Source organism: Astatotilapia calliptera, chromosome 16 (assembly GCF_964374335.1).
Source record: "Astatotilapia calliptera chromosome 16, fAstCal68.1, whole genome shotgun sequence".
NCBI classification, from domain to species: Eukaryota; Metazoa; Chordata; class Actinopteri; order Cichliformes; family Cichlidae; genus Astatotilapia; species Astatotilapia calliptera.
This window is the reverse complement of record NC_137437.1, coordinates 30,090,108-30,108,600: the sequence shown is the minus strand read 5'-3', so window position 1 is coordinate 30,108,600 and position 18,493 is coordinate 30,090,108. Positions and strand designations below refer to the sequence as shown.

At 38.8% G+C, this 18,493-nt stretch overlaps 2 protein-coding genes across 3 annotated transcripts in view; one reads left to right on the top strand and one right to left on the bottom strand.

The window, feature by feature from the left end:
• Positions 1 to 18,493, top strand: part of LOC113007388 (inactive dipeptidyl peptidase 10) — a 434,773-nt gene that overhangs the window by 279,670 nt on the left and 136,610 nt on the right. The window lies entirely within an intron of this gene.
• On the bottom strand, positions 6,204 to 13,692 carry LOC145421159 (uncharacterized). The gene is made up of 3 exons (XM_080291013.1): positions 9,051 to 13,692; positions 8,726 to 8,862; positions 6,204 to 8,639 (listed from the first exon to the last, which is right to left on the bottom strand). The coding sequence occupies exon 1, from the start codon at positions 13,690 to 13,692 to the stop codon at positions 10,294 to 10,296; it is 3,399 nt and encodes a 1,132-aa protein (XP_080147139.1). The 3' UTR covers positions 6,204 to 8,639; positions 8,726 to 8,862; positions 9,051 to 10,293.

Genomic DNA, 18,493 nt, shown 5'->3' with positions numbered 1-18,493 from the left:
GGAAGTAGTTAAGTTTCAAAAACAAGCAAATTTTAGCAGAATTGCTGAAGTTTCCCATTCATTTCAATGGGACAAATTAAAGGAAAAAAGTGGAATATTTTAAAAAGTATAATAGTTAAAAATACCAAAAGTCATAGCAGGAATTAGCAAAAATAGCAGAATAGTTTAAAATTTGAACGGTGAAAATCGGCTGAAAATTGTGGAAGTAGTTTAACGGCGAAAAGTGTACGGAAGCAACTAGAATAAAGTATAAAGAATAAAGAGAAACAGGAACTCAATAGTGTGGATGCTTAAAGCATCCACACAATAACTAGAAAAATTTGCATTTCCTGCGAAAATGCAGTGTGGATGCTTAAAGCTGAAGCTGTATGCAAAAAGTAGCTGAAAAAGCTGAAAAGTTGCAGAAATTGTAAAAACTTTGCAGAAGCAAAAGAAGTTTGCTAAAATGGAATAACTTAGCAGAACTGCAATATCTTAGAGGAAACATAATACTTGGCAGAAATACAATAGCATAGCAGAATTTAGCAGAAATATTGTAACTTACCAGAAACATGATAACTTCTCAAAAATACAAGAATTTAGGAGAAATAGTATAAGATAACAGAAAGAATATATTTAGCCAAAAATACTTAAACATTACAGAAACACTATGATTTAGAAAAATAGTACAACAGAGCAGAAATATTGTGATTTACCAGAGACACTGTGATGAACTATGAATATTGTAATTTTAAATTAAGACTATGTTTTAGCACAAATATTATAATTTGGCAGAAATACTATAATTTAGCACAAATACTATAAAAAGCAGAAATACTATAATTTAGCAGAAATACTATATTAAGCACAAACCCTATAAAAAGCAGAAATACTGTACTATGATTTGGTAGAAAAAACTATAATTAATCAGAAATACTATATTTGGCAGAAATACGGTATTTGGCACAAATCTTATAAAATAGCAGAAATAGTATGATTTAGCACAATAGTAATAACTTAAACAGAAAAATTGGAAAAGCAAAAATGGACAGCTGAAGAAATGATGAACATGCTGAAGGTCCCTCAACTATACTTGTTAAATGAAAAAAATCAGCAAAAAAATCTATAACAGCCACACAATCACAAATATGTACACATAAGAAAACACACATGCACAGAGAGACACACACACACAAGATCCAATTCAGTCAACCAGTCTAAATATATTGAATTTGAATCTTAGAATGAGATCATCCCATTAAAAGCCTTTCTCTCTCTCTCTCTCTCTCTCTGTCACACACGCACACACACACACACACACACACACAGGGAGAGAAAAGTGAGTTTGTAGGTCAGCCTGGGAGCTGCTGAATTTGAATCCACCAATCAGAGAGCCTGTGCACTCTTTCCCTCCAAAACAGGTGCATCCTTTTTACACACGCAGCACAGAGAGACACAGGATCATTGCAGTCTATTTCTCATAATGACGACTCCCCTCAAACAAATGACCATAAATTCCTAACCGTAGGAGCTAGAACGGTCATTCTTACACCGTTTTGTTCAGAAGAGATGGGGGAATCTTCAAGTGTTGACAATTTATCATTAAAATATGAATTTTTAGAGATATATGACATGGATGACTTGTTGACTTAGAAGCCACGAATTCCCCAATATGCAAATTTGAATGCCTGAGGCCACATATATGATTGGCTGGCTGGGAAGCTGTGCAGGCCCTGATTTGTGGATTTGAATTCCTCAGCCCTCAGATATGATTGGCTGGCTTAGAAGCCATGAAGGCCCCAATATGCAAATTTGAATGCCTCAGGACACTTATATGATTGGCTGGGAAACCGTGCAGGCCCTGATTTGAAAATTTGAATGTCTCAGTCCTCACAGAGGATTGGCTGCCTGGGGACCTGGCAGAAATATATAGAAATAGTATGATTAAGCATAAATACTACATTTAGTAGAAATACTATGTTTTAGCACAAATACTATAAAAAGCAGAAATACTATAATTTAGCAGAAATACCATATTAAGCACAAATCATATAAAAAGCAGAAATACTATATTAAGCACAAATTCTATAAAAAGCAGAAATACTATATTAAGCACAAATCCTATTAAAAGCAGAAATACTATATTAAGCACAAATCTTATGAAATAGCAGAAACAGTATGATTTAGCACAATAGTAATAAGTTAAACAGAAAAATTGGAAAAGCAAAATGGACAGCTGAAAAAATGCTGAACATGCTGAGGGTCCCTCAAATATACTTGTTAAATGAAAAAATCAGCAAAAAAATGCACAGGGAGAGAGAAGTAAGTTTCTAGGTCAGCCTGGGAGCTGCTGAATTTGAATCCACCAATCAGAGAGCCTGTGTACTTTTTCCCGCCAAAACAGGTGCCTCTTTTTACACACGCAGCAGAGAGAGGCACAGGATTATTGCAGCCTATTTCTCATAGTGAGGACTCCCCTCAAACAAATGACCATAATTTCCTAACCGTAGGGGCTAGAGCGGTCATTCTTACACCATTTTGTTCAGAAGAGATGGGGGAATCTTCCAGTGTTAACAATTTATCATTAAAATGTGAATTTTTAGAGATATACGACATGGATGACTTGTTGACTTAGAAGCCACGAATTCCCCCAATATGCAAATTTGAATGCCTGAGGCCACATATATGATTCGCTGCCTGGGAAGCCGTGCAGGCCCTGATTTGTGGATTTGAATTCCTCAGCCCTCAGATATGATTGGCTGGCTTAGAAGCCATGAAGGCCCCAATATGCAAATTTGAATGCCTCAGGACACATATATGATTGGCTGGGAAACCGTGCAGGCCCTGATTTGAAAATTTGAATGTCTAAGTCCTCACAGAGGATTGGCTGCCTGGGGACCTGGCAGAAATATATAGAAATACTATGATTAAGCATAAATACTACATTTAGTAGAAATACTATGTTTTAGCACAAATACTATAAAAAGCAGAAATACTATAATTTAGCAGAAATACTATATTAAGCACAAATCCTATAAAAAGCAGAAATACTAAATTAAGCACAAATTCTATAAAAAGCAGAAATACTATATTAAGCACAAATCCTATTAAAAGCAGAAATACTATATTAAGCACAAATCTTATGAAATAGCAGAAACAGTATGATTTAGCACAATAGTAATAAGTTAAACAGAAAAATTGGAAAAGCAAAATGGACAGCTGAAAAAATGCTGAACATGCTGAGGGTCCCTCAAATATACTTGTTAAATGACAAAAATCTGCAAAAAAATGCACAGGGAGAGAGAAATAAGTTTCTAGGTCAGCCTGGGAGCTGCTGAATTTGAATCCACCAATCAGAGAGCCTGTGTACTTTTTCCCGCCAAAACAGGTGCATCTTTTTACACACGCAGCAGAGAGAGGCACAGGATTATTGCAGCCTATTTCTCATAGTGAGGACTCCCCTCAAACAAATGACCATAATTTCCAAACCGTAGGGGCTAGAGCGGTCATTCTTACACCGTTTTGTTCAGAAGAGATGGGGGAATCTTCCAGTGTTAACAATTTATCATTAAAATGTGAATTTTTAGAGATATACGACATGGATGACTTGTTGACTTAGAAGCCACGAATTCCCCCAATATGCAAATTTGAATGCCCGAGGCCACATATATGATTGGCTGCCTGGGAAGCCGTGCAGGCCCTGATTTGTGGATTTGAATTCCTCAGCCCTCAGATATGATTGGCTGGCTTAGAAGCCATGAAGGCCCCAATATGCAAATTTGAATGCCTCAGGACACATATATGATTGGCTGGGAAACCGTGCAGGCCCTGATTTGAAAATTTGAATGTCTAAGTCCTCACAGAGGATTGGCTGCCTGGGGACCTGGCAGAAATATATAGAAATACTATTATTAAGCATAAATACTACATTTAGTAGAAATACTATGTTTTAGCACAAATACTATAAAAAGCAGAAATACTATAATTTAGCAGAAATACTATATTAAGCACAAATCCTATAAAAAGCAGAAATACTATATTAGGCACAAATCCTATAAAAAGCAGAAATAGTATGATTAAGCATAAATACTACATTTAGTAGAAATACTATGTTTTAGCACAAATAGTATAAAAAGCAGAAATATTATAATTTAGCACAAATAGTATAAAAAGCAGAAATATTATAATTTAGCACAAATAGTATAAAAAGCAGAAATACTACATTTAGTAGAAATACTATATTTTAGCACAAATAGTATAATAAAGCAGAAATACTATAATTTAGCAGAAATACTGTATTTAGCACAAGTACCGAAAAGTACCAGAAATACTATGATTTAGCAGAATAGCAATAACTTACAAAATTACAAATATGGAGGCATATTGAAACAGAAATGCAGAGAGGGACACACAAACACAGGCTCTAATCCAGTCAATCAGTCTAACTATATTCAATTTAAATCCTACAATGACATGCTGCCAAATAAGGGTAGGGTTCTCTCTCTCCCACTAAACACACACACACACACACACACACACACACACACACACACACACACACACACACACACACACACACACACACACACAGACAGACACAGAGGGAGAGAGCTGCCGAATTTAAATCCACCAATCAGAGTGGCTGTTTACGTTTTCCCGCCAAAAAAGGTGCATCTTTTTACACACGCAGCAGAGAGAGGCACAGGATTATTGCAGTCTATTTCTCATAGTGACGACTCCCCTCAAACAAATGACCATAATTTCCTAACCGTAGGGGCTAGAACGGTCATTCTTACACCGTTTTGTTCAGAAGACATGGGGGAATCTTCCAGTGTTTACAATTTATCATTAAAATATGAATTATTAAAGATATTTGACTTGTAATGCACCATAACTGAGTAGAGCGAAGCAAAAACTGCCTTGACTTGCCCTCAAACAATGCTTTGTAACTTGAAATCTATTTGGAGTATCAATATCATTCTTTCACCGTAAGAGACAGCAGGCTTTGGTGAACAATCATGGAAATTTTCAGGTCTCTGTGGAAATCCAACAAAAAGTTATGACGAGAGAAAAAAGTGGTTCATTTCCAGACTTTGAAATCTGAAGAAATCTGAGCGAAGGACGAATTTCCTACCCTCAAACAAGTCCAACTCATTTCAGAACGGTAATAGTTGAGAAAGAAATTCTTGAATTGTGAGCGTCAGGAGTGTCTGAAGATATGCGGGGACAAGCCTCATGTCTTAACTTTGCTTCGTTAAGGAGATATGACGATTCGAATATGCCTCTCATTACAGAAATGCAGCGGTGATTATGAACAAACTCTCCATTGACTTTATATGGAGAGTTTTCTGAACTTGTGTTAGTCTGAGGAGATTTGCAAAAATTCTATAAATCCCACAACAATGATGGTGACATTTTCTGAAAGCCAGAAAAAATACCTACGTTTTGATGTATAATTTGTGGAAGTTGAGTGAAAATTGAGCAAGTAGCAAACAGTTGTTCGGACATGAAGAGAAGACTGCAAAAGCTTCAGTGGCACACTGGAAGCCAAGAGCATAGCAACCATAACAACACATGTATTTTGTGAAAAATCACAATTTTGCAACTCAAAACTTTAAGAGGCATAAAAGTAAAACAGTAAAAGATTTGAAAAAGCTGAATCATACCTGAATAGCCCAATAATTTGTGAACATTTTAAAGTTTGAATGGTTGTTCTAGGTGAAAATATGAGGAAGTAGTTAAGTTTCAAAAACAAGCAAATTTTAGCAGAATTGCTGAAGTTTCCCATTCATTTCAATGGGACAAATTAAAGGAAAAAAGTGGAATATTTTAAAAAGTATAATAGTTAAAAATAGCAAAAATCATAGCAGGAAAGAGCAAAAATAGCTGAATAGTTTAAAATTTGAACGGTGAAAATCGGCTGAAAATTGTGGAAGTAGTTTAACGGCGAAAAGTGTACGGAAGCAACTAGAATAATAACTAGAAAAATTTGCATTTCCTGCGAAAATGCAGTGTGGATGCTTAAAGCTGAAGCTGTATGCAAAAAGTAGCTGAAAAAGCTGAAAAGTTGCAGAAATTGTAAAAACTTTGCAGAATCAAAGGAACTTTGCTAAAATGGAATAACTTAGCAGAACTGCAATCACTTAGAGGAAACTGTAAAGCTGAAGCTGTCTGCTGAAAATAGTTGAAAATAGCTGAAGAAGCTGAAGAAATCAAAGTCAGTGTTTAAAAAGTTGTTGAAATTTTAATAACTTTGCAGAAGAACATCAAGTTAGCAAAAATGTAATAACTTAGCAGAAATGCAATAACTTAGAAGAAACATAACAATTCAGCAGAAATGTTGTAGTTTACCAGAAGCTACAACTTAGCAGAAATGTAATAATTTATTAAAAAATTAATAACTTGGCAGAAATATTACAACTTACCAGAACTGCTATAATTTTGCAGAAATGTAATTATTAGGAAAAAAATGTATACAGATAACAGCTGAAAACGATGACGTAACCTCAAAGTTACTTGTTTAACTGTGAAAAATGACCAGAAACATTAGAAAAGAAAGAAAACCAATTCAATTCAATTTATATAGCAACAAATCACAACAAAAGTCGCCTTAAGGCGCTTCATAGATACAGAGAAAAACCCAACAATCATATGACATATGACCCCCTATGAGCAAGCACTTTGGCGACAGTGGGAAGGAAAAACTCCCTTTTAACAGGAAGAAACCTCCAGCAGAACCAGGCTCAGGGAGGGGCGGCCATCTGCTGCGACCGGTTGGGGTGAGAGAAGGAAGACAGGAATACCAGCCAGCAGATAAACTGATGTGAAACAAAACCAAGGTAAAATTGCAGAATTTACACAGTTGGTGAAAGGTAAAAATGGCAACAAAAAACCCCCAAACAAACAAACAAAAAAAACAAACAAACAACATTTAGTTAATAAGTGCACAAGATGATTCGATGATAAATATGGTACCAATCTACAAAATACTGTCGAAATGAAGTCCACATTGTGATATATTTCAGGTGTGGAGAGTCACAGAGCTAAACAATCGATGTGCATATTTAAAGAATCAAATAAAGAACATTGTTGTGGAATAAATTACAGTGAATAATAATCACTGCCCTGCGTTAGAGAGTGACTTATGATGATGTATTAATTGGCTTAACTTTACCTCTAACAGCTTTTCACATAGTGCTGTGACCAGGGTGAAATCCATCATAAAGTAACTGTAAACAGTAGAACCATTAGCATGAATGTTATGGTTCTACTCTGATCAAAACTCAAGTCAGCTGTGTGACCTGATATAAAATGATAAAGAGGAACACATATAAATGACCTTTATGAACTTTTCAAAATGACTTTATATGTCTGACCCATTATCTATATATATTAGAGCAGATGTGGAAAACCACTGTTAGACCTACTCTATACTAACACAAACACAGTCAAAAATTCATTGCTAGTGTGACATGTGGTCCTTTTTGCCTTTGACCAATGATATGCTGGTTACTTGGACCAGTTTAGTATTTGCTGTCACAGAGGAATGTTAACCATAAATCCAAAAGACAAAACTGAAAAAATATGTTAATTGCAAACATGTTTTTGCTTAGTAAGAGGATTGAAATTACATGGAAACTGTCACCTTAAAGCCTCATTGTAAATATCATCACAAACAGATGTTTTCCACACGGTTAACAAAGCTCCACCACATCCAATCACTGCATATAAATCTAAAAGAAAACAACAACAAATAAAATGTAATTAACACAAGTGAAGTCTAAGGAGCTTGGAAAGAAAAGCGTCTGGACTTCTTTGAGTTCCTTGAAGACGTTTCACCTCTCATCCGAGAAGCTTCTTCAGTTCTAAGGGTCAATGGTGGAGAGTCCCAGATTTAAACCCAGTGGGAGTTTCCCCCCAAAGAGGGACAAAGAACCCCCTGATGATCCTCTACCTAATCACATGAGCCAAGGTGTGAAAGTGGGTGTGGGTCCCAATCAGCCAGGGTTTCGGGTGAGCTCATTGTGAAACCTGGCCCCACCCTATCATGTGATTTCCCGAGGTCAGGAAATCACCCACGCCCACTCCCAGGATGTGAGTGGACGTTACGGTGTCTGGGGAGGGAACTCAAAACTGGATTATAGATGGCAGACAGTTGGTGTCGTAAACCACCGCCTCTGTTTAAAGATGGTCGCTCACAGTGGACGTAAATGGCTTCTTTCACTCCTCCATCTGTCCAAAATGTGAACATTGGCATCCTCAAAGACTGACCTTTGTCCTTTAGATGCAGATGAACTGCTGAGTCTTGTCCCGTGGAGGTGGCTCTTCTATGTTGTGCCATGTGCTTGTGAAGTGGCTGTTTGGTCTCTCCGATGTAGAAGTCTGGGCATTCCTCGCTGCACTGTACAGCGTACACCACATTGTTAAGTTTGTGTTTAGGAGTTTTGTCTTTCGGGTGAACCAGTTTCTGTCTGAGTGTGTTACTGGGTCTGAAGTACACTGGGATGTCGTATTTGGAGAAAACTCTCCTGAGTTTTTCTGATACACCGGCTACATAGGGGATGACAATGTTGTTGTGTCTGTCTTTCTTATCCTCCCTCGCTGGTGTCTGATGTTCTTTTCTGTGAAGCTGGAATGCAGGCACACTGGACGAGCTTATTCTAAAAAATACAGAAAAAGGAACATTTTAGTTGTGTTAAGGCCTAAAAACTACAAATAAGTTATACAATGAACAATGTTGAAATACCTTATAGGTGCTGCAGGCCATATAACCAGAATCCAGAGCAATCTCACACTCACATGATGGTGAGGAAAGACATGAGCTCTGCAGTGAGGTTTGAATGTCTCAGTTGGAACACTGAAGAACTCAGAAGACAGCAATACCTGCACAGAGAGACAGAGTAGAAAAAGCATAGATTTGTAATCCATAATGTGAATTAAAACTCAAAAAGTGTCAACAAGTATAATCATTTGAGTGTGGAATTATTTATGCAATAAACAGGATTTAAATTAATTAATTGAATTAAAAAACACTGACATTTTTTTTTTAAATCAAAGATAAAGAATCATACCGCTCTCTGCTCTGAGGATCACTGAGCATCTCTGACAGGAAATACAGTTTCCTCAGTATGAGTCATCATTGATGGTCTCAGAGGTGTGTAGTGTGGCAGCATGATGATGGTCTCCAGATCAGGCAGGAGGTCAGGTGATGGGTGTGTCATCTTCTCCATTGAAGACACACTGGTATGGCAATTCATAACACAGCAGTCTCCTTGTGGCATGTAGTTATCTGTGCAGTCCAGCACTGATGGATCAGGTTTGGCTCAGCAGTTCATGAAGATGGTGTCTGAAAAAATATATCTAACAAAACACGTGCTTATAACACCACCCACCCAGCTCAGCCCCCAAGTGTCTATGTAATGCTGGTATGGGGTGTCGGTTACTAAGTCTAATTAGTGCATCAGAAAGCGGGGGCTACACCTAAAGCCCACACTTTTTGATGTCTTTGTTTATTAGCAGCTTTTTCCAGCTGCTCAGAGAATTCTGACTTGGCCTTTATCCACCCAAACCCAAACCCACCCGGATAAAGGCCAAGTCAAACTCACACACCATACCAGCATTACATAGACACTTGGGGGCTGATCTGGGTGGGTGGTGTTAAACTGTAGTCGGGAACTTTCAGAAAACTATCCATTTACTTCTAAATCAGTTTTTATACATATTCTGTAAGCTGTACTAATGTTTTTCTCTACATAATGTATCATTATAGACATCTCTGGTAGCGTAAAGATAGTTTATAACTTTTGACATTTTTTACCTGTAAAACATGATAAGCAAAACCTCATTCATCACAAAAACTTTTGATTCTACAAAAGCTACTATAATCAAGAAAATATAATTGTCTGTATTTATTCATGTGAGCCATAATAAATACCTGCATTTATGTGGGATTTATTTATTTACTATTTCATATTTTCAAGCCCTTGGAGGGGAAGATCTCGTTTGTTGAGCTACATACGTCACAGTAAAAAGATTTAGTCATTTAAAACATGAGAATAAAAGAAATGATGTTGGTTTAATAAATGTTGCAGCACATTTCAGATCAGAGGTGCATGATAGCAGATGTTCTCTGCTCTGCATGAAGTTCAGCAATGATTTGGTGAAATGATTAATAACATTGCAATAAGAAAGGGTCTTCTGACAGACAGAGTAGGGAAGACCCTTTTTTCAATGAAAAATCTTTTTCATGCTCTACAATCAGTAAACTCTGTAACAAACATGATCTGTAATTGTTTCAAAACTCACCAGACGACTTCATGATTGGCTCGAGGACAGGACACAAAAGACAGGGTTGTGGTAACTGTAATATGATCTCAGAACACCTGAATACAGACATTTCTGTGGCTGAGAAATAAAAATGAGGTCAAGCAGGGTGTTCTTGTCTGTAGTGGCAGAAGTGATCAGCTGTGAATACCCTCTCGACTGAAACTGCTCCAGAATCTGTTTTCTTCCACTCTGCAACTGGTTTTCATTAAAATCTCCACACACAATGATTGGGTGACAGTCCATGATTTCAAGTGAATCTAAAAGACTTACCAGGTTTTGCATGAATGGTGTCAAACTGTAGTCAGGGGGTCTGTACACAACAGCAATGAGCGCAGGGAATGGAGCCTGAACCTTCAACACTAAAAACTCAAGATCAGTGACATTATGCAGATACTGTTTTACCTGAACCTGAAAATGATTCCTCAAATACACAACAACTCCCCCACCACTTCTGCTGGCCATGTGAGGAAAGTTTGTGTAGGACACATGTCTGTTGCGTTTAAACATGGTGTAGCCGTCCAAATGAAGACTGTCTGCAACAAAGGAGCCTTGAAGGTGAGACTCAGTGAGACACAAAACATCTGCTAAACACATTTCATGATGACTCTTGATGTCACTGATGTGAGATGGCAAACCCTCCGTATTGTGATGGATCAGTGTAAGAGTGTCAAGTCTGCTGGCTGTTTCTCTGACCTGAAGAAGAGGCATCATTTCCTCAACACTGGCTTGTCTCATGGTTTGGAGCGCTGCAGTTACCTCGGGATTGGCGTAAATCTTTTTCTCATCCAAGTCCTGCAAATAGAGTCCACTGAGAGACGTCACCCTGCTGAGAGCAACGTAAGCCATACCTGGTTCAAAAATGTTCTTCATTGAAACTACAGCTGTCTGTGTTGTAAGACCCTGAGTTTTGTGAATTGTGCAAGCGAATGCTAGCTTTACAGGAAACTGTCTGCGTACCGCTCCTTTAAACTTCAGACTCTCCTCTGCTCTCTCAATGTAAACAAGATCATCAGATGCTGCATTAGCACTGCGGTTGTGTCTCATAGGCTGCCGGTTGTCCATCCTGAGCCCCAGTTTAATTATGTGTCCATCATTTTCAGATCTCACCACCTTTATCAGTATACCAAAAGCACCGTTGACTAAACCGTTTAGTGTGTCCAAGTTTCTGGTCAGCATGACTCGAGCTCCTTCAGCAACATTCAGAGTGTCAGGTAAATCATTTCGCCCACCTGTAAATGGTTTGTCTCTTCGTTCCATTCTGCCTGTACATTTATCCTTCTGGAAATCGTCTGCATTGATGATTATGATGTTTGAATGAAGCTTCTTCAGGGTATCTGTGTTGTGGGATTCCACATTCTTGTTGGTGGCATAAATGTGTAAGACCTCAGTTGGACATTCTTCTGGTGCAGTCACAGCCTGTGACAGCAAATCTCTGTCGCACTGAGAAAGCTCATCTGTCTTTTCTTTGACTCTAATCCTGTTCAGCATCTCTGCAAAGGCCACATCATCTTTCTGACGCATGATCTCGGTTAGAGTGATCATCTGAAAATGCTCCTGCCATAGGTCAATCTGTTCTGGATCGTAAACACAGAGAGGTTTAGACTGTCGCACTGGTGGCAGCTGGTAAAAATCTCCAACAGCTAAAACTGACATTCCACCAAAAGGTCTCTGAGTGCCTTTGATTTGTTTCAGTCTTGCATCCACATAGGCAAAAAGGGGTTTTGAAACCATTGAAATCTCATCAATAACAATAATTTCAGCATTCATCAGCTCAGATCTGACTTCATCCAGTTGGTTACCAAGTCCTTGAATGGGTGGTTTCAGACTCCTGGGTAGTTTCAGTAGAGAATGTAACGTAGAGCCACTGATAGAAAAAGCTGCTGTACCGGTAAATGAAGTCAGTAAAACAGTTGGATTTGATATGTCAGCTTCTTCTGCATTAGCAGGCAGTCTGCTCAGGATCTTTGATGCTTCAGAATGAATACACTTAATCAGATGTGACTTTCCAGTTCCTGCACCACCGTTGATATAGAAGAAAAATGGATCTGGGTTCAAACCACAAACTCGCTGAATACACCAGTCTCTTATGGCATAGAACACGCAGGCCTGCTTCTGGTTCAGATTCTGATACATTACACGTACCACGGCTGGATCTACTGCAGGTTGTTCTCTGACGGCTCTGATCTTTGTTACAGCATCAGACTGACGACTGTAGTCGGGAACATTCTCCTGTTCGTTCTCATCATCAGAATGTCTCTCAGGAAGATTCTCATCACATTGCAGCCTCACAACTTCAGATTCAGGAGCAAGATTACACCATTCATCAATCACAACATCCCTATTTTGTTCAAACTCTTCCAGTGCACTCTCAATATCCTCAGAGTTCTTCTCATACTTGTCTTTATTTCTTTTCACAACCCTTTTCACAGACTCACTGTGGTCTGAACATGGAAGTCGTACAAAACCTGAGTTGTAGAAGGACTGATAGGTTTGGAACCCTTGTGGTTTCAGTTCCTGCTCTGATCTGTGTGGAAGGTAAAGTCTCAACAGTCGACCATAATATTGCTCAGGATCTTTTTCCTGTGAACAGTGGTAATACCTGATTATAGCTGGTTTATCATTCTTTCGCCTTTGTACAAATCCAAGCTGGTTTAGAAGAGGAAGCACATCTTTTCCTTCATTTGGACCACTCACCAACCTGCACAAGGCAGCAAAATCAGCCAGTGACATTTCCTCATATTCTGGGGTCTCAGGTCTGCATTTGTATTTATCACTCAAACTTGTCATCCAAATATTACAACTGTCATGTGTTGTGCTTTCCAGGAAGCTCATGGGCCGACTCATTTTTACTGGGTTATCATCTGTTGGTACAAATACAACACTGCGGGAACATTTTTTCATTTTTAGGCCACAGACTCGAGTCACACACTCCTGTGCGCTGATTTCTCTCTTTTTTGAGTAAGCCTGCATCACAGCTCTCATTTCATCACATTCATTGACGGTGTTCTTATCAGAGTTGTCAATAACTGTCTTCAGGTATTCAGAGAGGCCAGATTCTTTCTTTGTTATATATTTACAGAGGTATTCTATACATGAATAGGCATTCAAAATGAATGAGACATCTAAATTAGAGTTCCAGGCTTCAAGCAGGTCTGGGTTGTAATTGTTGATCCAACACTCATTTGGGTCACGTTTCAGAATCAGAGCTGTTTTCTTGTTTATGTCCTGGAGGCATTGTTCATACTCATCCATTGTTAAGTTGCATCGTGACAAAATCTGCTCTATGGTGAGGGAAGCAGCTTCAGGTTCCTTCAGCAGGTTCAACAAAGGTCTGAGTTTGGCTTTTGCAGCTTCAGTGTCTGAATCCTCATCCTGTCTCACAATCATTGTTCTTGTGGCTGGTGGTTTGGGAAACCCAAATCTACAACCAGAGTTCACACTCTTAAAGCATGTCTTTGTGTGGTTTTTGCTGTGCTTTTGTAGCTCAGTGACTTTTTTGTGCAGTTCAGGTTGTTTTTCTGGATCAGGGAGTTGAGCTGAGATGTATCTGTCCACAAAGTCACAGACAGTTTGGTCATCATCCACATCTGCTTCTACCTTTTCTCGAATCCACAGCAACATGTGTATATGTGGACTACCTCTGTGCTGGAACTCAACTCTGTAAAAGTAATCAATGATCTCACCAAGGGGCTGTGCAGGAGAAAAAAGCAAATCTCTGAACAAAGCCTCAACACGCTTATCAAACATCCGCATGGTGGTTACTGGATTTGATCTTAGAATTTCACACTTTTCTGACCAGTCCAGGGCTTCAAAATCAACCTCTTCACCTTGCTGTCTCTTTATTGCTTGAATCACTTCAGGCCATCTCATCTCAGCAGCAGAGAAAGTGACAAAGAACTGAGGTGTTCCTATTTGGCGAACCATGCTGAATAGATCTCTGGTAGTTTTCTGCCAGTAAGCTGGAGTTCCTCTGAGTGGCTGCATAAATCTGATTGCATCTTTATTTCTTACCAGCTTCTCTACTTCTGTCTTACTTTGTAACATTCCTGATGTGATTTTGCGTCCATCTTTCGTCATAGTTTTACCTTTCCTTAGCTGTATTGTCATGCTGGAATTAGCCAAGTGTATTTCAGTGACAAACTGTGAGAAAAACAGGTAATTTGTGTCTTTAGCAAATCTTGCATCAATGTTGAAAAGCCTTGACTTGAAGTATGCACTCGGTGTGAGCTTGAGACGTCTCATTTCATCCAGTGTATTCTGACCAGTAGGAAACTGCACAGGAAATGCCATGGCTTCCAAATGAGGAGTTCTGAAGAAGCTAACAGGATTGTTTCTTTCTGCAGGAGCCACACAATATGTGTTATCAGTGAAACAGAGAATCTCTTCTGAAATGTCAACAGGCTGCAGACAACTTTCTAGAGCAAAACCTCCATTGTTCAAATCACTTTCTGGTTCATCTGGATTTTGTTCCTCTGGTTGTTCATCACAGGATTGCATATTAATATCTTGGTCACTTTGAGACTCACTTTCACACAAAAGGGCATCTTTTTCATAGTTGTCAATTTCCATTAAATCTGCTTCATTATAATCATCACTTGCCATGCTGGCTTCATCACTGCTGTCATCATCAGGTAACGTTGGATCACAAAGCAATGCATCATCTCTGATAACAATATCTGTGTACTGTGGATGAATTTGTTTCAGTTTACGCAGAGCTTGAATGAGTTTAGACCAGGTGACAGTCTGGAACAGCTGATGGCCTTTGTAGCACAGTCGTCTTTTCAATTTCACCCTCATGATCTGTGATTGGCTTCTGATCCTCGGTAAAGAGTCAACTGTTTGTTGGACTTCAGATGGTACACACACCACATTACCACGTATGAGTCTCTGTCTCCCCTTTGGAAGAGGAATAATCTTAGCAAATGGTATGCATTTGGCAATCAGATGTCTCTCCAGAATGTTGAGATCACAAAGTTCAGCTGGAATATCCTGCAGTTCTAAACCATTAACAGCAGCAAGCCTGGGCATGCATCCACTTTTGAGGGAACTGTGACACGTGTGACAGATATACTCTTTTTTTCTCTCAACAGGAAAGCTGCAGTGATCATGACATGCTTCATCACACACATGAACATATTTACCAGTTAGACACTGATGAGCTACAGTCTGGTGTTTTGAGTAATTTTGTCTTTTGCAGATTTTCACCTGATTAGGAAAAGAAGCTTTTAGACAAACAGTACAAACATAAGATGGTGCTGACTTAATGTTTGATCTGAAACGAGATATGGCCTCATTCATTAAAGTGTTCTCTGGATGACTCTGTAAACTCTCAGCTGGTCGATGCATCTGGCGATATTTCCGTTTTATATTCATTGCACATCTGATATTATGCATCTGTCTGAAAGAAAAACCGTTCCAATATTTTACTCTCATTCGTTCTCTCATATTGTCCTTGTGTTGTTGCTGAAATTGTTTCTCTTCTCCATACCGCTTAGTCATGTAAAATCGTTTTTTCTTTTTAAATTCTTCGCTTTCTTTATATAGGTTATATACATATGACCTCATGTAAGCTTTATGTTTTTCTCTGAATCCAGCACAAGTTCTGTATATTCTTCTTATACGCTCCTTCTGCTTATCTCTGAATATGGGAGACTCTCTATATGTTCTTGTTACACGTTCCTTCTGCTTTTCTCTGAATATGGGAGACTCTCTATATGTTCTTGTTACACGTTCCTTCTGCTTTTCTCTGAATATGGGAGACTCTCTATATGTTCTTGTTACACGTTCCTTCTGCTTATCTCTGAATATGGAAGACTCTCTATATTTTCTTGTTATACGTTCCTTCTGCTTATCTCTGAATAGGGGATTGTCTTTATATGTCCTTATGACACGTTCTCTTTTTCTATCTCTAATTTCAGCACTTTCTCTATACATCTTTCTCAAATGTTCTTTCTTTTTCTCCTTATAGGTAGCATTTAATTTATACAGTTCATTTCTGTACAGAATCCTTTTCTGTCTGTGATCAGGATCATCAGACTTCCGAGCTGAGTTTTTTTTCTTTGCCTTGAAGCTTTCATCAAACCTGTACATCTGCCTTTCTTTCGTCTTCTGATTTTCCTTTCTCTGTGGTAGCTTTTGTTGGGTCAATAATCTTCTCCTCATTTTTTGCCTTTCATGTTTACTATATTTCAGCAGTTTATCTGAGAGTTCCTCTGTTATCTTAGTTGAACTGGAGGCACTGTTTGAATCATTCTGAGGAATAGAATCTGGTGTTACCTGAGTTTCTCTCACAGAGGATGCAGAGGTTTCCTTTTCAAAATAATCAGAAGGATAATGGTTTTTTCTGGGAGCAGCTGTCTCATTTGAAGAATCAACTCTGGATGACATTACTTCACTGGTTAAATCTTTGGTCACAGGTTTCCGTGTCTGCTCAGTGTATATTTCAGAGTTTAATTCATGAACACGTTCATTTAAAGCTGGTGCTGGTGCACTTGTAGCTGTTTGTCTGTATTCGGTGGTTTGATTAGCATCTCTTTGGTCAGCAGCGTTTTCACTGTGAAACTCGATGGGCTGTAGCTCATAAGTGCAGGTTGGTGCGATGCTGAACATTCTGTACAAACGTTTGATCCTGTCAATCATGTCATTAAGACGTGTGAATTTCAACATAACTGCAGTTCCACCACTTACACTTAGCGACAATGGCATACCAGTAGACTTACGTGGGTGAGGGTCAAAATATGCATATTCACCTGAATTCAGCCTGCTAACAGCGATGACTGTTCCTCCCATGACTAGCAAAGCATAGCGAACGTCTGAAGCCAAACACTGTAATCCCTGTTCAAGGCTCGGAAAGTGATCTGTACCATCAAATGTGCCGTAATGAGCAAACTGAGACATGTCGACTTGATACTCGTGTCTGCGGCTGGTAACAACTGAGGGAAGTTCATCGCAGGCTAGAAACACACTGTTCACAAACCTCAGTCTGGCATCTGAATAGACAGCATGGCCTTTGTCCAACACACGGTTTAGATCTGCTCTGGTAATAAATTCATCCTCATGTAAGAATGACAGGAAAACCAAGCTGTTAGCCATGCATTGCTGATTCCGGTACTTTCCATACCTAGGAGCGGCCTGGCTTCGGGAAGCACAGACGCTACTCACTCGTGGACTTTCACTGTTTGTAACCTGTACATGAGACTGTCCTGGAGCTTGTCCATCATGCTGTTTGTGTACAGTTAGCTGGGGTTCAGTCTGGATTACCTGCATAACTTCAGGCTCTGGGACAGACACTGAGGGAACACTTCTCTTTACCACATCTGCATAAGATACTTTGGCTGTCTCTCCATCATGCTGTGTTTGTACAGTTAGCTGGGGTTCAGTCTGGATTACCTGCATAACTTCAGACTCTGGGACAGACACTGAGGGAACACCTTTCTTTACCACATCTGCATAAGACACTGTGGCTGTCTGAACACTGCTCTGCACTTCTGTGCTGGGAAAAGCTGAAACACACACCTTTACCTGCTCACTGCTCTGAGAAACATTCACCTGTTCTTTCTGCTTTTGCCATCTAAGCTTTTGGGACTGCGACCTTTGACCTTTTCTTGGCATTTTGCTGAAGTACAATCTGGAGCTTATATGTGGTTATACACAAATATAAACAAAACTGAACCTTGAAACACAGAAAAACGTACAACTCCTCAAGTTACTGTTAAATCTGAGAAATGTACTATTATACTGTAAAATGTTTTTATGAATATATGAATAGATGTTAAAAAGCTGATTTGTACTCCAAATTCAAAATAAAGGAAATTCAAAGTTCTCTGGAAACAATTTGGTCCGTTTTATTGTAGCTCTTAGAAACTGTATAATTTTACTTATATTTTTTTTAACCAGACTGGTAAATAATTACAACTTCTATAAAATGATATGCAGAATAAATCTCAACAATCAACAGGCTATAATAAAAGTCTTAGCTCTTAGGGGAGTTTATGTAAATCTTTCAGATATCTAAAATTGAAATCAAATATATGGAGCTGTGGTGGTGTGGTGATAAGATGACAGGTGATGAGGATTCTTCAGCTGGATTTTCTGCAGCAGTCAGGAAACAGGAAGTCTGGGTCCACAGGCACTTCTCGATGACAATACTAACTGAATACTTACACTGAGTGACAAAATGGGTTTGTCC